Consider the following 26629-nt stretch of genomic DNA (forward strand, 5'->3'; position numbering starts at 1 on the left):
GCACGGTACTCTGATTTACTCTGAGGGGATAGGGTTATCAAAGATGAATCAGACATTACTTTCTCACCCTCAAGAACCTACTATAATAAGGGAAGACAGCCATGTAAGCAAGTTGCTGAATAACATAGGTCCTAATTAGCAATATACGTATGTGGTTGCTAAAGGGGAGAAGCAATTAATTTTGACTAGAGGATCTGTCAGGGAAGGAGAGAAAATATAGCCTTAGCAAATTTTGTGACAAAGATTGAGATGTTTGACAAACTAAGACGAAGACTTTCTCTCAGAAAGTGGCTTGTAAATAGAAGTTTCAAGAGATTATGAGGGAGAGTAAATGTGTACAACTAGCAGAACACAGAGCCCCAGCTAACAGAATCTCAGGTCTCCTGCCTCAGCTTTCCAATATTTATCTCATATTCCTTTAAATAATGGGCAAGAATTTTGAAAATGATTAAGCAGTGAGAAACAGAATAAGACTAAGGAGAATTATGATTTAATAAGGAAGAAAGGCTGTGAAAAAAAATATTGGAATATTTGATAAAGAAAATTGTTATACAGATATCAACAAAAAAGATTTTAATTGCTAACATAAGAAAAAGAACAAATGTTTTAATAGATGTAAGTAACACTAAATAAAATGTATTTGCAATCCTGATTAAAACAATAGTTCCCCATCGGCTGATTTCAAATCTGTGCCCTGAATCAGGGCTTCAGAGCTATAGCCCTTAATACCAAAGATCACTGCTTTTCCTTAGTTCACTGTTTGCCTATGAGTATTTGGATTTGTGAAGGAATGAACTGTTCATTCAGTGACTGTAGTATTTGTCTTTTTCCCCTAATGTCATCTGGCTGAAAGTGAGACATGTGCTCATTCCAAAACATATTTATGACATTTCTTGATCTTGTGAAATAAAGCAGTAGAACAATTGATGTCCATTTTCCTAGGAATTGTGATGGTGAAGATTAGTTTAGCAAAACTTGTTAAGTTCACATTAACCATTTATATTTAACAAATGTTGCCAGCAGCTCTTTGAATAGAAAGCTGACCCTGTGAAAACTAGGCTGTGGCTAAAAGTACCTGCCAGATCTTTCCATTAAAGACAAATGAGAATGGATTATCTGTTGCTCAGATCTGTACTCAAAGTATAGAGCTCCCTTTAAAAGAGTCATAGATGAACATAATATAGAAAAAAGAAAGACCCTGGGATTTTTTTTTCTTAACACAGCTTTTTGCTCCACTCCATGTTGTATATTTCTCTATCATTCTGCCCACTGTTAATGAAATAAACGTCTTTTTATTAAAATGTATCAAACCATGTTAGTGTGTTGGCATGTAGAACCATTTTAATAAGAGAACCTTGCTTTAAAATTATATAATGTGCCATCAAATATTGCCATAACGGTAATTCAAAACTTAACACTCATCCACCTGTTAAGGTTTTGTTTGCATTGTGTTTTAATGTGAGTAAAAGATTCTCATTGTCACTGATACTTCTTTCATATTACTCTTCAGTTTATCAGCTTTAGAAAGTAACTTTACATATTTTTTCTTACTAAAAAAAATTACAAATTTGGGGCTTTTATTTGTTCTTTTGTTTCTTACTGTGGAAAATATTTGAAGCCTAGAGATTTATTAGCCTGCAATCACAGGCCTCTTCACTTTGCATACAAGGTCTTTATTATTGCCCAAGTTTGATTACTTATCTTTGAAGCCATAAAAAACAGAGTTGAGGGAAAGTGACAAAGATGAAGAAGGGATGAAAACTAAGATTCTTAAGAGAGAATTAAATCTGTTTAGCTTTAAAGAGGGAGAGATGGTACAATGCAAATAGCACTCACTGGATTGACGGGCCAGATAGCTGGTTTTGAGGCCAGACTCTGCCATAAATGAGTGATTCACTGCAGACAAGTCACTCTACTGTCTCCTAATATATAAAATGAGGGGATTTAACTAATTTAGGGTCAAAACACTTTGTATATAAAGACCTTCTAGTAAATATTTTAGACTTTGCAGGCCAAAATGGCCTCTCTGGCAACTACTCAACTCTGTTGTAAATGAATACTTGATGAATAGGCAAGGCTGTGTTCCAATAAAACTTTATTTACAAAAATAGGCAGGAGGCCAGAATTCATCTACAGGCCTTAGTTTGCTGACCTCTGGACCAGATGACCTTTAAGATTCCTCTCACGTCTTCATTCTGTGATGCTGCTTTATTATCAACATACATATCTGAAAGGATTGCTTCTCCATTATTTTCTGTACCAGTTGGGGCTGGCCAGGAGGCAGGAACCACAGTTATTTTAACAGAAAATTCGATATATAAAGAATGGTAGACTATGTTTAAATGAACTAGAAAGGTAAAAAGAAAACACAGAGGTAGTATGGGTTTGGCAACTGCCGGAAGCAGCTACCACCTCTGAGCCTGTGGAACAAGAGGAGGGTGGGATTGTTAAACTATAGAAACTTGGAAGAAAGGCCCCACAAAGCTGAAACTCCGATCTCTGTGAAAGGAGCCCTGCTCAGCTGATGCTAATATTTCTGAGCTCCAAGGAGAGCTCTATGGGAATGGGACCTCTGAGGGCTCCCCCCCTTGGGGGTGGTGGGGGATAGCTACACATATGAAGAACCAAACAAAACAGACTTTGATTAAAGCAGGAGAGACACTATTAAACTTCAGAAAGAACTAATTCACAGAACCACATTAGAGTACCAGTGGGAATGGTGTAAGTCATCGTCCCCAGTGTTTTTAAATGAAAAATCATGTAGTTATCTTTCCTGGATAGTTTTAATTTCAGAACGCAGAGATCAAGACTATCTCTTATTCCTCTGTTACTCTCCCAGTGGGAACGGTATAAGAGTCATTGTCTCCAGTGTTTTTAAATAAAAGATTAAGTAGTTATCTATTCTGGATAGTTTTAATTTCAGAATGCGGAAATCAAGATTATCTCTTATTCCTCTGAGACTCTCCCACTGATGTGTAACATGGCATTTGACTTCCTTTCTTGGTTTAGTTCCCTAGACTAGCTTCCAGAGACTTTTATTTCCTCGTAGAAAGTATTTCTGTGATCTAGTTAAGTTCCTGTCATCTCGGTTTCCAGTAGACCCGAGTAACTAAGCTAATTACATTAGTTGAAGGATGAGGGGAATATAGATCTCTGGCACATGTTCTCTCTGTTCTTTTCTGTTTTCCTCTATCTCTTTTCTCTTTTCTCTGTCTTTTCACTCCCTTTTTCAGCCCAGAGAGCACTTTGTGACTTTCTTTGTGCCACTTAGTCATAATCCACTGTGTATTGTTGTTTGTGTCTTATCTCAATTGGGGATGTGGACAATACTTCATTAGAGCTCTCCAGCCAAGAATGATCTCAGTTTGTTTCTTCTCACCCACTCAAAACAGTCACCAGAGGCAAACTGGCAGCTAAGCCAGGGAGGGCATCAAAAACAGGGCCTGGCACACAGTAAACTCTGGGTAAATAATTGTCATTGAATAACTGAGTAACCCCCGACACAGTATCTTACATAATTGGCAACAGATTGAATCAACAGTTTCATTAATAATTTATAAGCTCTAAATAATTATTTTCTGACAGAAGTTTGGGGGTTGTGTCGTTGTTGTTAAAAACTATTTTTGTGCCCAGCCCTTTCTGATTCTTAATTTCTTCATTTTTTGGTTTATTGTGAATGGACCCAACAGCTCTCAGTATACAGCAGTGCCAATACCCATTTATCCCCCTTGTGCCATTTTCTCTCTGTGTGCTGTGCCTGGGTTAAAGGGTTTCTTCATTCAATGGGAGACCATTATTACCTATGTTCAGAGGGCAACAAAGTGCTTTTTAGAATTCATGGACGTTGACAGTTCCCTAAATGCTCTTTAGCAGTTCTCAGTCTGTTGTCCCAGGTGCCCATCTTTCTAATATATACATACAGGTGAAAAATGTTTTCAGAATGTTTTCATGTTTCATTCTTGAACATGAAGGGGAAATGTTGAAAATAGAACTTCATGTTTTTCTTACAGCTCAATCTGATGATGTTTATACCTTGTTCTACAAATGGCATTTGTGACCCAAAAGAAGCAAAAACTAATAGTCTTTGTTACCGAGTACTAATGTGTTTGCTAACTTGTTGCCAGTCCTCTTCATAAGCTCAGGCAATTGATAGTGATGAAGGAGCTGAAGACGACTCTTGACATTTTTTTCCCTGGCACATGTTCTAGACACTGGTGAGGACATTGAGTTCAGCAAAACTCCTGGTAAATATATATGCTGGAGTAATCTCTGATTCCCAAGTTTGGGAGGTACAGACTAACTGAAAGTTTTCTAAGCTTATGTATTCTGACTAAACTTTTCTGTCTTGTCAGCCACAAGCTCTGCCCACTTGGAGGACCTTGCTTACCTGGATGAACAGAGACATACACCATTGAGAACTTCTCTTCGAATGCCGAGGCAGAGCATGGGCGGTGCTCGCACACAACAGGATCTGAGAGGTTAGAACCCCAGAAGGGCTTTTTCTGGGGATGCCCAGGCGAAAATGGAAATGGGCAATAGGCGAAAAGTTTCTTTGTTTCCAGTTTCCACGCTCACTTAAGTCTCCCTTAACCATAAGCCTAAAGCCATAGAATAGAAAGATAAACACAAATACATTATACTCATCATATACATTGTAATTTTGAACAGTTGGAAGCATTGATTCCTGGAAATTCTGAAAGAAAACAAGGGTAAAAGTGGTGATGGGGGAAACAACCTCTTTAAGGTCCTGGATTTCAGAAGTGAGTGTTGACTAACTTCAGCCCTAGTCACCCAGGTGAACTTGGTGCTAATAGTTACGTGTTTTGTAGAGAATGTATTTCATTTTGATTCTAGTGACGGACAGTACTTTTATTTACTTGGAGTCTCAGACAGTGCTTTTAGTCCTGTCCTGGCAACATCTAAACAACTTAGTCCTTTCCCCACGCAGGCACCTGTTTCTTTACACTCTTTATACACACTGCATGTTTCTGCAGTCAGGAACCTGATCTTTTCAAAGACTCTCATTTTGTTGATCATTTCAAGGACAGTCTAATTGAGAGACCTGTTTGTTGTATCACTGCTTGTGCCTCTTATTTATTTGTTCAAAATGAACCAAACTGTCTCCAGTAGCCTTAACAAATAGATGGTCTGCTTCCTCTAGTACCTAGTAATCCATAGCTCTACTCCCCCAAGTGCATTTTTAATTTTATCTTATAGATTATGTTCATCTTTCCTTTGGTCTCCTCCTCACCCCTTGTCCAGTGCTAATCTATATGGCACCACATGCATAACTCACACAGGAAAGGATTCATTCATGCCTGCTCTCCATTCTGGAATTCATTATGCTGAGTGTTTTTCAATGACTGACCCAGTAGGAGCATAAAATAATTGATTGTATTGCTACAATTACCATACCTCGGTCAACTATAGTGAGTTGATGACCTCAGTCAGTTTTAGTTCCCAGTCCTATTCATCCTGCTCACCGTTTCTTCAGTTAACCACATGCTAGTTGCTTAGTAGATACAGCTGTGTATTTCTAGCCCAGAAAGGAATTGCATTCAGCTTTATTTTAGTGCTGATAGATTGATTATATCCAAAGCCTGAATAAATCTAGTCAAAAGACTAAATAAATGATTTGTGCCAAAACCAGAATGCATAGCCGTAATAAAACAGGTTGGACACATGATTTCACTCATATGTGGCATTTGAGAAACAAAACAAATGATCATAGGGGAAAAAAAGAGAGAGGCAAACCAAGAAACAAACTCTTAACTATAGACAACAAACTGATAGTTACCAGAGGGGCATAGGTGATGGGGATTAAGGAGGGCACTTGTGATGAGCACTGGGTATTGAGCTGTGTAGTTTTGAGAACCCTTTGTGTTGGGTTCTGTTGATACTTGATGGTATATCTCCGCTCTATATAAAGATTTAGTAAGATCTTTGGCAGATGTATTCTAGTGAGCTTGATATTTAGACACCGGTATCACTTGTATCTAGAAAACAACAGAAATCTTTTCTATTGCACTGAGCTTCAGCCTAAACGTTCAGTAAAACCAAAGTAAATCCAATGATTTTTCAAAGCATGCCTAAATCTTTAGGGAGCTCTCTGCCCAAATAATGCATTCCTAACAAAAGCAATTGTATATCCTTTACAGATGGTGTCTCATCTTATTGTTTACACTAGAACTTAAAGACACAGTTTTCCATTGATACAGGTACTATGATATTAGTGTTTCAGCTCCTTAAAGTTGTCTTTTCTTTCAAGACCTTTTCTTTTAGCACTCTAAATGGTTAGAACATACCATTCAGTTGAGTGCTTTAATCTGTAAGAGACTGGATATTTACTAAGCAGTATTTGCCTTCTAAAATTAGCATACTAATCTTCCCTCAAAAAGTAATATGTTACCTTAATTGCTGTTTACAAATGAATTCTGTGTCTTACCATATGACTTAAAACACATTTACAAGAAAGGAAAGCAAACTTGGATTGACTTTCCTTATATTTCTGTAGACCTGCTTGACAAACCTTTATAATTTGTGCTTCTTACATCCAAAACATTGCACTTTATCACAGAAACAGAATCATATTGTTCTCCTGGAATAATTTTAGAAAACATGTCACATCATGCTTTCTATTTTATTTAAAAGAACATACAAATTGCAGTCATATTTTTGTTTTATATATTTTTCTTTGGTTGCGGTTGAAGTAAAACAACTTTACCCCCCCAAAAATAGTAAAGTGATTGAAACTTTTTGTAGTATACACTAAGATAAATCCTTGTATATTAAAGATATATCTTTCTATATTTTAAAGTATTACTCAAATCCTATGAAATAGTTTCTTAATCACAGTTAAATGGGTTTTAAATCATAAGTGATCGAGGGAGGGGGCCCTGAGTGGCTCAGTCAGTTAAGCATCCAACTTTGGCTTAGGTCATGATCTCATGGTTCATGAGTTCGAGCCCCACGTTGGGCTCTGTGCTGACAGCTTAGAGCTGTCCAAAGCTCTGCTTTGGATTCTGTGTCTCCCTCTCTCTCTGCCCCTCCTCAGCTCACCCTCACTCTGACTCTCTCTCTCAAAAATAAATAAACATTAAAAATAGTAATAAATAATAAAAAATAAATAAATCACAAGTGATGGGTTTTAAATGACCCTGAATCTTCAGTAGTGAGGTAGTGAATGGTCATGTACACTGTAGCCTGGCTACTAAATTTGCTGGCTGATTCGAAGTATGGAGATGATCTGAAATAATACTCTTGAGGATATGTCTGAAGAGGTATAAATCATTTATTGGGCACTTCAGGCATTCTTGCACTAGTTTGTTTAGAGCAGTGGTTCTCAAACTTTCTGGTTGTCAGCACCCTTTTACACACTTAAAAAAATCACTGAGGATTTGGGGCACCTGGGTGGCTCAGTTGGTTAAGCATCTGACTCTTGATTTCATCTCAGGTCGTGATCTCAGAGTTTGTGGGATCGAGCCCACACACTGTCAGTGTGGAGCCCACCTGGGATTCCCTCTCTCTTCTCTCTCTACCCCTCCCCTCACTTGTGTACTCTCTAAGTAAATAAACAAATGTTTTTTTAAGTTTATTGAGGACCCTAAAAGCTTGTGTCTATATGAGTTATATCTATTGATATTTACCATATTAGAAGTTAAAACTGAGAAATTGTTAAAATATCTGTTCATTTTTAAAAAAACAAGAATAGACCTGTTCTTTGTGAATAATCATATAAGCTCTGGAAAATTCTTCTGTACTTGGGAAAGAATGAGTGTGGAAAAATACAGTAACCTTTTAGTATTATGAAAATAGTTTTGATTTTGTGGACGCCCTTGAAAGTATCTTCAAAACCCGCAGGGGTCCCCAGATCACACTTTAAGAACCACTGGTTTGGAGAGTACCACTGCAGTTGAAGATAAGTGCCTTTACACGTTTAAGGACCACACATTCTATTTACAGAAATGCAAAAAAAGTGTAGTTTTAGAATTGGTTAGAAGTTGTTCATAAACACATTGTTTAAGAGAACAGGCAGAGAGCTGTACTTTTAATCTCCTGACTTAATTATTTTATGACTGGAAGTTTGTACCTCTTAATCCCCTCTATCTATTTCACCCATCCCCCTACCACCTCCCCTCTGGTGGCCACCAGTTTGTCCTTTGTATTTAAGAGATGTTTGTTCATTTGTTTTTAGATTCTAAATATAAGTGAAATCATGAGGTATTTGTCTTTCTTTGTCTACCTAAGTTTTTCCCAGCTCTTTACACTTTTAAGCTTGCAGGACCTCCTGTAGCTGACAGGCCCTACTCTTCCAGCCTTGTTTGCAAGTACTTTTTGAATATTTGTCCTGAATTCACTTAGGTTTTAGGAGATACCTTCGTTCTGGAATTCTGTCTAAGCTGTCAGTGTATAATTCTTTACTCATCTTATCACTAGCATTTATTATGATAACTTTGTGTTAGAAGGACCAGCCTGTTTTCACTGATGTTCTTTAGTTGTGTTATTTCAGTGCAGTGACTAACACCTTACATATTATTCCCAGATTTGATGCACAGTGGCTTTGTAATTGTCTACTGACCATTTTGTATGAAACTCAACACTTAATGCCAGAAAGAGTACATATGCAATAAATGTTTGCTTGAATTAATAAAAAGAGTACAGGCATAGCTCGTTTGATAGTTACCTTAATAATAACTGCAATGGTTTGATCATCGTGATAGTGTTTTGACCACTGAAGCAGAAGTTGCTGGATAACATCTGAGCTACAAGTGGGGTATTAACACTAACATTTGCACAAAAAAAAAAAAAAAGACTAGAAGGGAGATAAAATACAAAATAGAAAATTAAAAATTTTAAAAAAGTTAACATTTGCTTCATTAGTAAAAAGTCTCTTTTTTTTTACTTCTCAAGACAGCTGTTTTGAACAACTGTTCTACCGAAATTGATGTTTCCAGATACCCAGCCCAACAATGGGGAAAAGGTCATTTAAGTGCACTGTCCAGGATCCCACTGCAGCAAGTTACTAGATTCCTAACTGTCAACCATCCAAGAACCTGAGCTTTAATGATAAAATAGTTACAGCAGATTATGTACCAGTGTGGAATATATAGCTGACTAACCAACCATAAGTGCCTTTTCTAGTCCCAAATCCTAATGTCTTTGAGAGATATTAATATGAAACATTATTAAAGTTTTTAACTCAAGTTTTTAAAATTATTTTGGGGTCCATTTTAAAAAATTCATCACCATTGTGTTAATGTGGAGTTATGCTTGAAGTAACCAACCTGAAACCTGTCACCCTTTCTGATCATCTTAATGGACTATCTTCTCCCACGAGAAAGACAGAAACTAAGTTTGCTGCTGAGCAAAAGGAAAGATAAAGGTTATTGGTTTTTATAGATAAATGTAATAAATCTTTTTTTAAGTCTCTTTTTTTTAATTTATGTATTTAAATTCAAGTTAGTTAACATACAGTATAGTATTGGTTTCAGGAGAGGAACCCAGTGATTCATCACTTAAACACCCAGTGCTCATTCCAACAAGTGCCCTCCTTAAGGCCCATCACCCATTAGCTCATCCACCCACCCACCAAGATAAATATAATAAATCTTATGATGGAATATATAAAGAGGACAAGGGAGAATTAAAATACACAAAGCAAATCACAGCATACTGACCTCAAATAGTAGCTACTTGGGGTAAATTAACAGTAGATTATTAATGGTAATACTCTAACTTGCCTGATGCTAAATCATAATTACACTGTTCTGCTTTAAGAAATTACACATTCCTAATTAAAACTTATTTCCCAATGTATGTTCATTTCCTTGGGACTTGTACTGAATCCTGTAACTAAATGGCCATTCATAGGCATTGGATTTAGTTAACAGCTGCTTTAGTAGATACTAGGTGAGAGGGCATATGTGCAAATGATAATCTGACTCATTGGCAGAATTTCTGTGAAATTGACCCTGCCACAATTATCGTGGCTTAGTCAAAGCAAAGAATTGAATTTTCATCAAATAAAATCAGTGTTTCACACTATTTGTGAGGCCCTTACTTTTCCAAAACAATGAATCCTTTATGAAGATGACTAAGATGCATGTCATGAAGCTAATATTCTTGCATTAGCCCACTGAGTCACACACCCCTGAGGTTGTGAGTCATCTTGATCATGACCTGGCTGGCTCTCACATTTACAAGAGAATATTTCCATCAGTCTCTTCTCTCTCACTGTTCATTGTTTTGTTTTTACAAGATTAAACTTACTTCTTTATATTTAAAATCCAAAGATAAGGTTGCATGCACGTAACTGCCTACAGGTAAATATTAAATGCATAGATTGTCATATTCAGTTGTAAGAAGTTGACCCTTGCACCCCTAGCCAGCTCTTTTGGAAAGTACTTAAAAACTGAGAACAAACTGAGGGTTGATGGGGGGTGAGAGGGAGGGATGGGTGGGTGAGGGATATTGAGGAGGACACCTGTTGGGATGAGCACTGGGTGTTGTATGGAAACCAATTTGACAATAAATTTCATATTAAAAAAAAATTTGAAAATGTAGTATTCAACCTGGATATCTTTGAATGTCTGCTAGAAACTATGCTTTTTGGAGTAGTCTGGGTATGTTTTTTTAAAAGCAGATCACTACTTGTTAAAGTAGCTCTAGATAGGTGCACAGATCTTGTTTTTATGTAAGCCAGTCTTATTTGGTAAATTTCATCTTAAAGTGTGAGAATTCAAAAAGTAGCTAATATACAACAAAGTTCCCTCATAAGACCCACAAGAGAGAGATAACTTTAAGAGAAGAAAGAGACTGTAAAACACATAGTCTTATAATAGGCACAGATTGACTCCTCGTATTAAATAACACGCTACTTAGGGGCACCTGGGTAGCTCAGTCGGTAAGCGTCCAACCTCAGCTCAGGTCATGATCTCGCGGTTTGTGAGTTCGAGCCCCATGTCAGGCTCTGCTGACAGTTCAGAGCCTGGAGCCTGCTTCAGATTCTGTGCGCCGCCCCCCCCCCCCTTCTCTCTCCACCCCACCCCTGCTCATGCTCTGTCTCTCTCTCAAAAATAAATAAAACATTAAAAAAAATAATAACACACTACTTAGAGAAAAGAAAGCCTGTGGAGTAACATGAGAGAGATTCTAATCATAAGTCTGCAAGAATAAATCTAAAAATACTCTTTTTTTTTTTATTTTTTTTAACATTTATTTATTTTTGAGACAGAGAGAGACAGAGCATGAGCAGGGGAGGGTCAGAGAGAGAGGGAAACACAGAATCCGAAACAGGCTACAGGCTCTGAGCTGTCAGCCCAGAGCCCAATGCGGGGCTCGAACTCATGGACCGCGAGATCATGACCTGAGCCGAAGTCGGACGCCCAACCGACTGAGCCACCCAGGTGCCCCTGAAAATATTCTTAAATACCTTCAGTGCAATAAAGAAAAATAAGTAACCATTATGACATTTTGATGTTTTGATCTAAATTAGATTTAAACAAATTTTTTAAGTTTATTTATTTATTTTGAAAGAGAAAGGGAGAACACAAGCAGGAGAGGGGCAGAGAGAGAGAATCCCAAACAGCACGGACCCCAACTCAGGGCTCAAGCCCACAAAGCAAGAGACCACGACCTGAAACGAAATCAAGAGCTGGATGCTTAACCGATTGAGCCACCCAGGCGCCCCTGAGCTAAATTAGGTTTAAAGAATCGCCTTCCCAGTTAATCTATCATTATTTTCTCCAAAAGTGAATAAATATTATTAAAGTAATCATATCACGAGTAAATTTACTTAGGTAACACTTTGCAAAAACATTTTTTGATTCTGTAAAATGATACAAGCTTTACAATCTTGTATCTAAAAGTTTTTTTATGGAATAACTTCCCAAGATAAAACAAAATATAGAACTGGAGAATTTCCTTTGTAGGACCATGGCTATTTCATCACTGAATGTTCACTTAAAATTGTTTAATCTTAAATTTCAAGTAATTAACCAGTTTTGATGCTCCAATAAAAATAAATCTCAGGTTTCACCTTCAAGGCCAACAATTTAATAGCACAAAACTATGTTGACATAGTTACATAATTATTTTATAAAATGTTTCACATTTTAAAAGCTTTACTGTTTTTATATTTTCTCTACATTTTGAGGTATTCAACATGAGGAAACCAATAAAAAGTGACATTTGAGAGAGTTAGGTTTTCCCGATTTCTTTTATTATTTTCCAGAGATCTTTCTTCCCTTCCCGAAAATTCCAGTCAGCAGTGACTCCAGATTTTTCTCAACAAATGTTTTCCTTTAAGACCTATGTCAGAGAGCTGAAATTTAATATGCAGTTATTCAGAGACTCAAAGTATTATTTACTAGAGTAAAATAAGCCTCTTCCCTTTTTTATCCCCGCATTAGTAGGATACAATGGACTTCTTGAAACGTTACGACAAATGTTGAGAATGGGACACTTTTAAACAGATATAAAAATGATAGCTTGCATTTACTGAAGTTCTTATTCTTTGTAGAGACAGTGCTAAGAGCTTTATACGTGTTCTTACTTAATCCTCGCAACCCTTTGATCTAAGCAGTGGTAATAAGGAGACAGGATTTAGAGAGGTTAAATAACTTGCCTAAGGTTACATGTCTAGTCATGGGCAGTGCCAGGATTCATTTCATATCTGGCAGACTCCAGAGCCTGTGCTCTTAACCATGGTACTGTACAGTGTTATAGACAGTATAATATAAAAAGCAGTAAGTCATGTAATAATGTAACAATACAATGGTTTATTGTAGATACTCAGGACTCTAATGCATTAGGTATGGGGGAGAGAACTGCATATCAGCACTAACTGCCAATGACTGTGGCGGCTCTGATCAGACAAGGTACCAGTGTGACTCAGCCCAAACTAGCTCCTACTTCCCCATTTCTATTAATAGTGCCCCAATTTTCCTCTCACCTGGCTTTAATTCTTGAAGTCATCTTTGAATCACTGTCTTCATTATCTCCTACATCCAGTCACTTATGATGCCCTGAGGATTCTGCTCTCCTGGGTTCTCACATTCTTCCCATGTTCTCCATTCTCAGTACAGCTAATTAGCTTGTCTCCCTCCTCTGGTCTTTTCCATGTTTGAATCAAGCTGATGCCTGGCTTGCCAGATTAATCCTTCTAAAAAGCAGCTCAGATAATGTCATTTCTCTGTCTTACAGTTATCATCGCTGTCATCCTTCTCTAATACAGAAACCAGAAAAATAAGTAGTTTGGGAGAAGACAGATTATGGTTTTTTAGTACCTTAAAAATTCACTCTATTGATACTGTTCCTCAAAATGGACACTGCCAGATGGACCATGAAACAGAACAGGTGGTGGACAAGAACTAAAGGAGTAGATATATTAGATAATGCATGAGAAACTGCCTAGACAGCACTTAATGAATTTTATTAACTTATTCAAAAACAAGGACTAAAATCACTTCCATCCTAGTTGAGAATTAACACAATAATCTGTACAGTCAGACCCTTTTCCATATAGAGTCCCAGACAGCAACTCAGTGTGTTTTTAGCTGAGTTAACTGAACCATAACAAGGACAGGTAGAGTAATTAACAAAGAAGAAATAGATAAATAAACATACTAAACTATGTTTAAGATAAGGAGGGGAAAGTTGAATTATAATATGAAACATATATGGATATCTTTTTAGAGTACTTAAAAAGAGAGTAAAAAGGCAACTTGTGGAATGAGAGAAAATACTTGCAAACCATATAACTGATAAAGAGTAGATAACCAAAATATATAAGGAACTCCTGTAACTCAATAGCAAAAAAATTAATAACCCGATTTTTAAAATGGGCAAAGGACTTGGATAGACATTTCTCCAAGGAAAACCTACAAGTGGCCAACAGGTATTTGAAAAGATGTTCAACATCACTACTTGTGAAGGAAATGAAAATGAAAATCACAATGATAGATCACCTCACACCTGTTAGAATGGCTGTTGGAAAACACACATATACAAAGAAAAGAACAAGACAAGGAGATAGAGAAATTGGAACCCTTGGTAACTGTTGTTAGGAAGGCAAAATGGTGCAGCCACTATGGAAAGCAGCACAATGGTTCCTCAGAAAATTAAAGATAAAACTACCATATGATCCAGCAATCACACGCCTGGGTATATATCAAAAAAAAACCTGAAATCAGAATCCCAAAGAGATATGTGCACTCCCATGTTCATTCCAGCATTATTCACAATCGTTAAGAGGTGGAAAGAACCTAAATATCCATTGATGGATAAATGTGTAAAGAAAATGTGCCATATACATATGGTAGAATGTTATTCAGCCATTAAAAAAGAAGGAAATACTGTCACATGCTAAAACATGGATGAACTTTGAGGACATTATGCTAAGTTAAACCAACCACAGGAGAACAAATACCACATGATTTCACTCATATAAGGTATCTAAAGTAGTCACACTCCACGAAGCACAAAATAGAATGGCAGATGCTAGGGCCTGCAGGGAGGGGAAAATGAGTTGCTATTCAATGGGTGTAAAGTTTTAGTCATGCCAGGTGAGAAAGTTGTAGAGATCTGTATGACATTGTACTTATATTGATGATCTTGTGTGCTTATTTACCACCAAATGAGTATCTTCTTTGGTGAAGAAGCATCTGTTCAAATATTTTGTCCACTTTTTATTGGGTTTCTTTTCTTGTTATTAAGTTTTGAGAGTTTATTATATAGTTTGGATATAAGTCCTTTATCAGATATAGGCTTTGCAAATATTTTTTCTCATAGTATGGCTTGTCTTTTCATTCTCTTCAGCAGTGTCTTTTGAAGGACTGAAGCTTTTAGAAATCCAATTTATGAATTTTTGTCATGATGGCTGTGTTGTGTCTAAGATTTATTTGACTAACCAAAGGTCATAAATATTTTCTCCTATATTTTCTTCCAGAAACTTTACAATTTTAGGTTTTACATTGAGGTCTATGATTAATTTTAATTTTTATATATGGTGCATGACATATGTGAAAGTGGTTTTTTGAGGTTTTGTTGTTGGGTTTTGTTTTTGTTTTGGGGTTTTTTGTTTTGTTGTTGTTGTTGTTGTTTGCATATAGGTATCCAATTGTTCAAACACCATTTGTTGTAAAGACCACAAAGAATTTTTTTAAGATTTGTAATTCTCATTTCTGGTGTTCTTCATTTCTTTGTGTTAATCCATATTTCTACCCAGTGACATTTTTCTTCTGCCTGGAGGACTTTTAACATTTCTTGTATTGTGGATCTGCAGCTGATTAATCTTTTCAGCTTTTATATTTCTGAAAAAGTCTTTATTTCACCATTACTTTTGAAAGATAAATTTAAATTTTCACTGGGTATAGAATTTTAAGTTTTTTTTTCCTTTCTATAATTTAAAGCTGTAGTTCCAATGTCTTCCTTTTTTTTTTTTAATTTACATCCAAATGAGTTAGCAAATGTGAAACAAGATTTCAGGAGTAGATTCCTTAATGCCCCTTACCCATTTAGCCCATCCCCCCTCCCCCAACCCCTCCAGCAATCCTCAGTTTGTTCTCCATATTTATGAGTCTCTTCTGTTTTGTCCCCCTCCCTGTTTTTATATTATTTTTGTTTCCCTTCCCTTATGTTCATCTGTTTTGTCTCTTAAAGTCCTCATATGAGTGAAGTCATGATTTTTGTCTTTCTCTGACTAATTTGACTTAGCATAATACCCTCCAGTTCCATCCACATAGTTATGCAAATGGCAAGATTTCATCCTTTTTCATTGCCAAGTAATACTCCATTGTGTGTGTGTGTGTGTGTGTGTGTGTGTGTGTGTGTGTGTGTGTATACACACATATATATATACAAACAACACATCTTCTTTATCCATTTATCCATCGATGGACATTTGGGCTCTTTCCATACTTTGGCTATTGTTGATAGTGCTGCTATAAACATGGGGGTGCATGTGTCCCTTCAAAACAGCACACCTGTATCCCGTGGTTAAATGCCTAGTAGTGTAATTGCTGGGTCGTAGGGTAGTTCTATTTTTAGTTTTTTGAGGAACCTCCATACTGTTCTCCAGAGTGGCTGCACCAGCTTGCATTGCCACCAACAATGCAAAAGAGATCCTCTTTCTCTGCATCCTCGCCAACATCTGTCATTGCCTGAGTTGTTAATGTTAGCCATTCTGACAGGTGTAAGGTGGTATCTCATTGTGGTTTTGATTTGTATTTCCCTGACGATGAATGATGTTGAGCATTTTTTCATGTGTCGGTTGGCCATCCTGATGTCTTCCTTGGAGAAGTGTCTATTCATGTCTTTTGCCCATTTCTTCACTGGATTCTTTGTTTTTTGGGTATTGAGTTTGATAAGTTCTTTATACATTTTGGATACTAACCCTTCATCTGATATGTCATTTGCAAATATCTTCTCCCATTCTGTGGGTTGCCTTTTAATTTTGCTGATTGTTTCCTTCACTGTGCAGAAGCTTTTTATTTTGATGAGGTCCCAATAGTTCATTTTTGCTTTTGTTTCCCTTGCCTCTGGAGACATGTTGAGTAAGAAGTTGCTGCGGGCAAGATCAAAGCTATACTACAAAGCTGTAATCATCAAGACAGTATGGTACTGGCGCAAGAACAGACACTCAGATCAATGGAACAGAATAGAGAACCCAGAAATGGACCCACAAATGTATGGCCAACTAATCTTTGACAGAGCAGGAAAAGAATAACCAATGGCATAAGGACAGTCTCTTCAGCAAGTGGTGCTGGGAAAACTGGACAGCGACATGCAGAAAAATGAACCTGGACCACTTTCTTACTTTCTTACACCATACACAAAAATAAACTCAAAATGGATGAAAGACCTCAATGTAAGACAGGAAGCCATCCAAATCCTCGAGGAGAAAGCAGGCAAAAACCTCTTTGATCTTGCCCGCAGCAACTTCTTCATCCACTGTCTTCTTATTTGCATTGTTTCTGACCAGAAATCTGCTGTCATCCTTATCTTTTGTTCCTCTGTACTTCATATGTCTTTTTATTCTGTGGCTGCTTTTAAGATTTTTCTTTTTATCTCTGGTTTTGAGTAATTTGATTATGTCATGCCTTGTCAGTTTCTTCATATGTCTTGGACTTTGGGCTCATTGAACTTCTTGGATCTGTGAGTTTATAGCTTTCATCAGATTTAGAAATTTTATAGCTATGATTTCTTTAAATATATTTTCTGTCACCCACCTTACTAGTTATATTTGCCCACTTGGAGTTGTCTCACAGTTCACTGATGCTTTTTTTATTTTAGAGGATGTTTTTTCTCTGTATGTTTAATTTTGGATAGTTCGTATTCCTATGTCTTTAAGGTCACTCATCCTTTCTTCTGTACTGTTAAATCAGTAATTTCATCTAGTATATTTTTCATTTCTGTTGTTGTAGGGTTTTTTTCCTGACAGTTTACTTCGGTCTTTTATATCTCCCATATCTCTACTTTTGAACACATAGAATATTGTTATAATTACTATTTTAATATCTTTCTCTGATAATTCTAACATCAGTGTCAGTTCTGGATCAGTTTCACTTGATTGATTTTTCTCCTAATTGTGGTTCTTTTTTTCCTGCCTCTCTGCATGCCTGACAATCTTTGTTTGGATGCCAGGCATAGTAGATTTTACCTTACTGAATGTTAGATATTTTTGTATTCTTTTTTTTTTTTAATTTTTTTAATGTTTATTTTTGAGAGAGAGCCGAGTGGGGGAGGGGCAGAGAGAGAGGGAGACCTAGAATCCGAAGCAGGCTCCAGGCTCCCAACTGTCAGCACAGGGCCCGTAAGATCACAACCTGAGCCAAAGTCAGATGTCCGACCACCTGAGCCACCCAGGTACCCCTGTATTCTTATAAATATGCTTCAACTTTTTTCAGGAATGTTGAAGTTATTTGAAAACAATATGATTAATTTTGGGTCCTTAAGATTTGTTGAGTAGACCCAGAACAATATTTATTATATGTCTTAAATTTCTATACTGCTGAGACAAGACCTTTCTGGATATCCTAGCCAGTGTCCTGTAAATTGTGAGGTTTCCCATTCTGGCTGCAAGTAACAGGCACTATTTCTGGCCCTATGAAAGCAGCAGGCTGTTTTCCCTCTAATCCTCTTGGATAGGTCATTTCCTGGCTTGGGGCAATTTTCTCACATATATGTGCTAATCAGTACTCTACTTTTCACACATCTCCAGAATTATTACTGTTTTGCTCTCACCTTCTCAGAACTCTTTCCTTTGAACATTTGCTGCCTTGGCCTTGCTGAATTCTCAGTTCCATATCCTCAACTCAGGGAGTCTGCCAGCATCAGACTGGGTTTTCCCTCCCTACATCATGGTCTGGAAATTCTTTTAAGGCAGTAAGTGAGCATAGGATTTGCCTATTTGTTTTCCCTGTCTCAGGAATCATTATTTTTCATTGACTATGTCTAGTGTCTTGAAAACCATTGTTTTATATACTTTGTTTAGAAGTCTGTTTGGGGATTGTTTTGGGTAGGAGGGTAAATATAGTCCTTTTCACTCCATCTTGGGCAGGAATAGAAATTCATGTCATAGCTTTAAAAAGAAAATTATAGGTGAAGTGGACCAGAGCATAAACTCATCTCTCATTAGAAAATGACTGGCTTGAGGGGAGGGTAGGTGATGGGCATTGAAGAGGGCATCTTTTGGGATGAGCACTGGGTGTTGTATGGAAACCTAATTTGACAATAAATTTCATATAATAAAAAAAAGAAAATGACTGGCTTGAGGGGTGCCTGGGTGGCTCAGTCAGTTAAGTGACTGACTTTGGCTCAGGTCATAATCTCACGGTTCGTGAGTTTGAGCCCCCCATCAGGCTCTTTGCAGACAGCTCAGAGCCTAGAGCCTGCTTCGTATTGTGTGTCTCCCTCGCTGTCTGCCCCTCCCTTGCGCACTCGCTCTCTCTCTCTCTCTCTCTCTCTCTCAAAAATAAATAATTATTTAAAAATACATATATACTTTAAAAAGAAAATGACTAGCTTGGTAGTTAGAATTGAGTTCTTTGAACTAAACTATGTATTGTACATGTAGTGATGCAGAATTAAATATGGTCATTTCTAGCACAAGAATAAATCTTACATGTAGCATTAGCAAGACTTCAGTTACTAAACTGATTTGTGTGGCTCCAGCTTTCTCAGTAACTTTTCTAAAAGAAAACAAGAATAGTCTTTAGAAATATCTATCCATAGGGTGCCTGGGTGGCTCAGTCGGTTAAGTGTCTGACTTCGGCTCAGGTTGTGATCTTACAGTTGTGAGTTTGAGCCCCACGTCAGGCTCTGTGCTGACAGCTCAGAGCCTGAAGCCTGCTTGGAATTCTGTGTCTCCCTCTCTCTCTGCCCCTCCTCCACTCATGCTTGGTCTCTCTCTCTCTCTCTCTCTCTCTCTCTCTCTCTCTCTCTCTCTCAAAAATATATAAACTTTAAAAAAAATTTTTTTAAAGAAAATAGCTATCCTGTCCTCTCTGAAATAGCTAGCTATCCTGTCCTCTCTGGGCGTTAGCTCTAAGACACTATTTCCTCCCTTCACCCAGCTTCCTGTAGGAATAGTATTCTTGATTGTGGTGCTTTGGTCAATACCCAGGCCTTCCTGTGATATTCACAGAGCTTGGAAAATAACATTTGTTTCTTCTTTGTCCTGCTATTTAATGGTCCACTGGTTTATGATAGTTGCCTTTAAACAGAAATGTATCCCTGAAAGGTGCCAAACAAATGATCCATTTCTTTTTATTATTATAGTACAGAGCAGTGATTTTCAAAGACCTCTATTTGCATCCTATAACTGCCTCCCTCAAGCCCTCCTGTTCTACCAAAGCAAAGTGTATACATATTTCCCTGTGGTTAAGGATGGAAAATCCATATTAACTATTTTCATTCATGAATTCATTTGTTAAATGTTATTGAATATACCTACCGAATGAAAAGAACTGTACTAGTTAATAAGAACTTAATAGGCTTGGTGATTAACTTTGAGTTAGGCTCGGAGCCTAACTTAATAGGCTCGGTGAGATGACGACTTGTGGGTTAGAGTGTGGAGGTTGACATGATCATGTTAGAGATTTGGTAGCTCTATATATGGGAGGAATAAAAGCCTCTTTAAGGATATAGTAAAAGCAAGAGATGTTGAGAACCTAAACTATGTGACTGACAGTCATTGAGGATTAAGATTCTAAGCTAAGAACTTAACATACATGTTCTCATTTAACCTAATGGGGTAGATACTCTTCTTATCCTCGTTTTACAGATGACAAAACTGAGACTTAGAGTGATCAGCACCTCCTCCAAGGGTACGCCACTCTAGTAGCAGTGGAATAGGAAAGAAAAAAAGGAATTATATCTGAGAAATAGTCCTCAAGAACTATTGAGAGGACTTGTGACAAATTAGATGTAAAGGTTAAGGAAGAAGAAATCCTGATGAGTGCCAAGTTTCTATCTGGGAAGACCAGGCAAATGGGTGATACTTCATTAACTGAGTTATTAATAAATGGAATAGAAAGATTAAGGTGAGTGAGACAGTAACTTTGAAACATTTGAAGTTTGAGGTTTCTATCAGAAAGTCAAATAGGATAACTTTTGTAAATAGTTGGACATGCTGTGTAGGAGTGTGGGAATGAGGTCTGGAATAGAAATACAAACCATCACCACTTAGATAGTTGTGAAAGCTATTAGTCTATTCCTTTGAGACTATCCAGGGAGATCACGAAGAACAAAACAATGAAATATAGAACCTACTATTGGCATTATCTTAGGGATGGGCAGAAGAGGAGGAACTATTAAAGATACATCAGAAGGAGAGGACTAAAAGAGTAGAAGAGGGGCGCCTGGCTGGTTCAGTCAGAAGATTTCAAGGTCATGAGTTCGAGCCCCGTGTTGGGTGTAGAGATTACTTAAGTGAACAAATAAATACTTATAAAAAAAAAAAAAAGAACTAGAAGAAAATGTTGTCATGTTAAGCCTAAGAGGGGAATGTATTTCAAAAAGTGGGGATTAGTTAAAAGTGTTAAAGACTGAGGAGTGGTTAGGAAGCACAAGGACTGGGAAAAGAAATCATCATACTTAACAATTATACTTCCTACAATCATACTTCAGTGACTTTAACCAAAACAGTGTCAGCAGATATACTGCTGAATAATATGAGAGGAAGTCAGGCTAGAATGCATGATTGCTGCGCAAGTGAAGAGAGCAAACGGCTCTTTCACAATGTTGGGTAGTAAAAGGAAGAAGGGAAGAGGGTTTAAAGAGAGTCAGTATGTTCTCAGTATCCTTTTTCTGAGTTTTGTTTTAAATGAGTGTGTCAGGGAAGGGGGGGCGGTGGTTATGGTTACTCTGGATGTCTTTTTGTCTTGATGGTGTCGATGGTGGTAGCAGCTAACTCAGTTAACCACCAGATACTTTCCTAGGCATGTCACATATATTAACTCATTTAATCCCCACAGTATCATTGTTATCCCTACTTTTAAAATGAGGAAAACTGAGATCTCAGGAGCACAAGTAATTGTCCTAAGGTCACACAGCCAGTAAGTAACAGAGACGGGATACACACCGAGGGATCCTAGCTCTGACTCTAGTTTTACCTACTGTGCTGTGTTTCCTTGTTGACCTGAAAAGTGATTCTGCTTTATTTAACCTTTTCTTTTTTTTTTTTTTTTTTTTCTCAAACAGCAGTTATCTGTAGTGAACGTTTCTCAGACTGTTATCTTTAGATTGTCTTTTAGGACCTTCTTCAAATTGCTTTACATTCTTTAGAAACTCATTTCCTGGTGTAGGAATAGCTGCCTACTGGAATCCTATCCAGAGCAGCCGGAATAAACAACAGACCCTAAAGAGATTCGACTCCTGTAAATGGTAGAGTGAACTTTCTCAAAATTCAGTAGACAAATCAACTCCTGCCCTGCTTTAAGCATTTCTGAAGAAAAAAATAAGCATGTTTTTTGACTTATGTTTGAGACTGAGGTGATATCAGGTTTTGTCTGAAGCACATGTGTTTCTCTGCTTTGTGTCGACAAGGGCACACATGTCCTGAATCCTAAGGATGAGGCTGAAACTATTCTTTGTTAAAGGAACAGAGGTACTTCCAGGCTAGACTTTACAGTCATTGTGGGAGAATGCTAGGAAAGACAACCCTGTCCTGTTTGCACCAGGCCTTGGCTGTATCACACACACCCTTTCTTCTGCCAGGCCTGGGACTGACTTCTTTTAGGATGATTCATGATTGTTTTCCATGAGTAAATATGCTTTAGTCTAAGTCCAGTTAGAGCTCGTTTGCCTCCACTTCCCCTTCTCCTTTTCCACTTACTGCAGCTGTTTGTACTTGCATTTGGGCAGAGCTGATCTGTTAGCCTCAGTGCACTTTGTGTTATTGTTTTTTTAATGTTTACACTTTGCTTCAGTGAAAGAAAGGTCCATTTTCTCGATAAGCCTAGATGTGTAGTTATACTTATTGATGGTCTCACAGAGACCGTTTCCTAGAGAGAACTCATTTGTCTGCCTCAAGCCTGATTTGCATTGAAGAGATGCACACACTGAAGAGGTGCCCACACCCATCTGAGTCTGGAGTTGTTATTAAACCCTTTTAAAAACTACTTTCCAAAGCTTGTCTTATTTGTGTGTCGTATTGAAATGTGATTCCTTTCCATGTTTTTTCCTTCAACATTTTATTAGGAAAATTTTCAGATACACCAAAAAAGAAAGAACCTAACAATCAGCACTCATATACGCACCGCCTTGATTGTATCATTAACACTTTGCTGTCTTATCATCTATCCAACTGCCCATCTCTTTACCCATGCATCTTTTTTTATGAATTTTGAAGTAAATTACGGATATTGCTATACTTTAGTAGAATGCTTTGAGAGGGACGGGATGGTCTTGCTGCCCAAGGACTGCCAACTCTTGAGTGCCAGGGGTAAGAAAGCCACACACATTACTAAGTGGTATGGATTAGCTCATTTTTTTCCCCTTAGCTCAGCTGTAGTTGCAGTGGTAATTTCTCATAGATTATTTCAGTGTTTGTGCCTTAGAAAATCTCTTGGAAGCCAGCTGGTACCCCAAACAAACATTTATTAAGGAATATGAACTCCACAGAGAACATCCATTACCTCCATGTCCCACAATGCAGGCCAAAGTGCTTTCTTGTTCGTATGCCCTAAATTTATTGTTGAACATAGGAAGTAGGGCTCTCTTTTATCATATAGAGCTGACAAAAGCCTTAGGTTCTGAGGTACAGAAATTGTTTCTAGGCTGTTCTTGGCATCTACAGTTGTTTTACCATATGGTACTGGGCTAATTTTATCTGTTCTTCCCTTGAGGCTTTTGTGAATTGATTACATTTTTAGAAAATTTTTTAAATAACTTTTTAAAATGTCAGAGCTTTCTCAGTAGAATAAAATATGATGAGAGATTACGTCAACAGGAGAACAAGTTATCTTAAGAGAATTTTTCTCAAAAACTTAAGCATTTCAATTGCAATTTGAATTGCATACTCCATATTATAAATTAGCATTGGTCATGTTCACGAAAGCCCCTTTTGATACAAAATATAAAGTAATCTTGGACCTGAAGAGATAAGTCTGTTAGTTCAGAAATCAAATGAAAGTTTCTACAGCTCTTCTCTCTCTGGAAAGGTCATTTCCGGCCAAACATGTACTTCCTAAAGGGAAGCACAGGAGAGGTGAAAGAGAAAGAAGACAGCTTAGCCCATCAGCTAGGCCTAATCAGTCCTGGTCATCCATGGGATCATTCATGTCACTTTCAGATTTAAAGTGACATCCTATAGAGCAGCTACAACATAATAGACAAAGCCTGGATTTTTGAGCCAGAATTAGGTTTTATTTCTAGTTCTGAAACCAGCTGTGTGACTTTAGGTCTCGCTAGGCCTAGTTAGACTCACCTCAAGCCAACTGACCTATTTTCATTCCTCCCGGGGAATCCTATCACTGCTCACCCCGAGCTCAGAGTAACTCTCTGGGTGCCCACTGAGCACACTCAGGTGCTCTGGAAGCTCCAAGTGGGTAGCAGTCACCTACTATCAAGTGACATGGAAAGCGGTGGAGTAAGGAGCTCCAGGAATCAGTCCCACCACGGAAGCAACCACTAAGCTGGCACGTCTGACAGAATCAACTTTTTCAGAACTTTGGAATTGCTAAGTGAAAAAAAACAGATTATGAAACAGGATCTATAGTATGATCTCATTTGAGGTTTTTAAAATAAGTATTTGTGGTACAGAGAAAAACTCAGAATATATGTGAATAATGTTTCTCTCTGGCTACTGGGAGTACAATTATTATCTTGTTTATCTGCTATTCCTAAAATTTTCTATAGTGAATATATATTACTCCTGTAAAAAATAGCAAAAGCAAAATAGAACAGTTTGGCAGTTTCTCAAAAAGTTAAACATAGAGTTTCCAAGTGACTCAGCAGTACCACTCGTAGATACACACCCAAGAGAACTGAAAACATATGTACACAAAAACTTGTACGTGAATGTTTATACCGGCATAATTCATAATAGCCAAAAAGTGGAAACAAATCAGATTACTTGTCAGATAAATTGATAAACAAAAGGTGATGTAGCCACATAATGGAATATTACTCAACAATAACAAGAATAAAGTCCTGATACATGCTTCAACATGAATGAACCTCAAAAACATTATTCTAAGTGAGCTAGACACAAACGGCCACATATTACGTAATGTTTATTGTCCAGAATAGGCAAATCTGTATGTCCAGAATTCTGTATGTCCAGAATAGGCAAATCTGTAAAGACAGGAGGTCTCTGGTTGCCAGGGGCTGGAAGGAAGGGGGACTATGGAGTCACAGCTAATGAGTATAGAGTTTTCTTTGGGGGATGATAGAAATGTTTAGGGATTCAATAGAGATGGTTTCACAATTTTGTGAATGTATAGTTGACCCTTGAGCAACACAGATTTGAACTGTGCTGGTTCACTTTTGTAGACAGTACTGTACATGTATTTTCTCCTCTTTATGATTTTCTTACTAACATTTTCTTTTCTCCAGCTTACTTTATTGTAAGAATATAGCGTATAGTATGTATAACATACAAAATATAGGTTAATTGACTGTTTATGTTACCAGAAATATATAGTAAAGTTTTAGGGGGCATCAAAAGTTAACCTGTGGATTTTCAACTCCAAGAGGCATCAGTTCCCCTAACCCGCATGTTGTTCAAGGGTCAACTGTACTGAAAACCACTGAATTGTATACTTTAAAAGGGTGAATTTTATGATCTATGAAGTATAGCTCAATAAAGTAATGTTTAAGAAAGGTGAAATAGACTATAAGCTACAAGAATTAGAATTAAAAAGAATATATTTAGCAAGTTAAAGTCAAATTTTTCACTGAATTCTGTAATTATAGTTATGGATTTTTTTTTCTTTTGTCTTTAAGTCCAGTTAGTTAACATACAGCGTTATATCAGCTTAGAGTTAGGAATTTTAAAAGTGTAAGTTTCGGTAAAGAGATGAGAATCAGGAACTTATAAGCGATTATGTAGCTGAAGCTCCACAGCTCCCCCTTTTTTTTAGTGAAAATTTGGGACATTTTAAAACTGATATGGGAAACTATTTTCTTCTCTTTTTAGAGTTTGACTTTGTATTTTTAATTGTTTGCACTATTTTTGGAATTGTTATCTTTTTTTAATGCAAAGTAATCATTCTAATAGCTTTCAGAGAATTTTAAATGAGAGTGTAATACATGTATACTTAACTTGCGAGCAGATTTTCTCAAGCCACCATCTCTAGGTCCCATTTGATGATGTATAAGTGGTTTAAGTATGTTCTAGAATAATATAAGCAGTATAAATAGATCTCATTTACCCCCTTATGATTTCCCTTTCTCTTGCCCTCATCCCCTTCCCCTGGCCTTTTATGCTCCAAAATGTCAAATGGGATTAGAGTACAATACCTTATTTTTAATTAATTCTTTCAGTAAGCACATATTGAGTGCCTACTATGTGTCAAAACACTGTGCTTAAACATACAAAAATAAAATACGTGACCCTGGGGCACTGGCTGGCTCAATCAGAAAAACATGTGATTTGATCTCAGGGTGTGAGTTGAAGCCCCACACTGGGACAGGGCATTGAGCTTACTTAAAAAAAAATAATAATAAAAATAAATAAAAAACACCTGGTTCTAGACAGATAAAATGATACATCTTAGAGCTACTCTCTGAACAGTTAGGAGGGCACTTAACCCAGATAAGGAAGGTCAGTCAGGACTTCTTTTTACCGTTAATATAATTAGAAGGTTGATCTTTGAAAGCAAGTTACACCTATTATGCATTTTTAGAAAACTATTAAAAGTAGAGCTCATGCTTGGCTGTTAACACATCCTACAACTACATACGCACAGAAAAACATCTTGAGAAAAGCGGTAGGATCTGTTGTCTCCAAGATGTGTGCATAGGCCAAAACTCTTTTTTTTTTTAATTGGCATGAATACAGGCAGTAGAGGAGCAAAGACCTGAGGTCAGAGTTTGGCTTCTGCTTCCTTGACTGCTAAACATGTTGAAGACTTTTTAAACTATCAGAGCTTTTATGGGCTCTGCTTATACTAATATATCTACC

General features: G+C 37.2%; 1 protein-coding gene across 13 annotated transcripts in view; it reads left to right on the top strand.

Moving 5' to 3' along the window:
• Positions 1–26629, top strand: part of TANC2 (tetratricopeptide repeat, ankyrin repeat and coiled-coil containing 2) — a 379268-nt gene that overhangs the window by 251490 nt on the left and 101149 nt on the right. For 12 of the 13 annotated variants that reach the window (XM_045044003.1, XM_019818072.3, XM_045044005.1 and 9 more), the window contains one exon: positions 4353–4478. In XM_045044003.1, the coding sequence (XP_044899938.1) occupies positions 4353–4478 (126 nt within the window). Of the gene's footprint in view, positions 1–4352; positions 4479–17801; positions 17866–26629 lie in introns of those variants that run through there. The other variant, XM_045044012.1, reaches the window with a different exon arrangement.

This window comes from Felis catus, chromosome E1 (genome assembly GCF_018350175.1).
Source record: "Felis catus isolate Fca126 chromosome E1, F.catus_Fca126_mat1.0, whole genome shotgun sequence".
Taxonomy (NCBI): Eukaryota; Metazoa; Chordata; class Mammalia; order Carnivora; family Felidae; genus Felis; species Felis catus.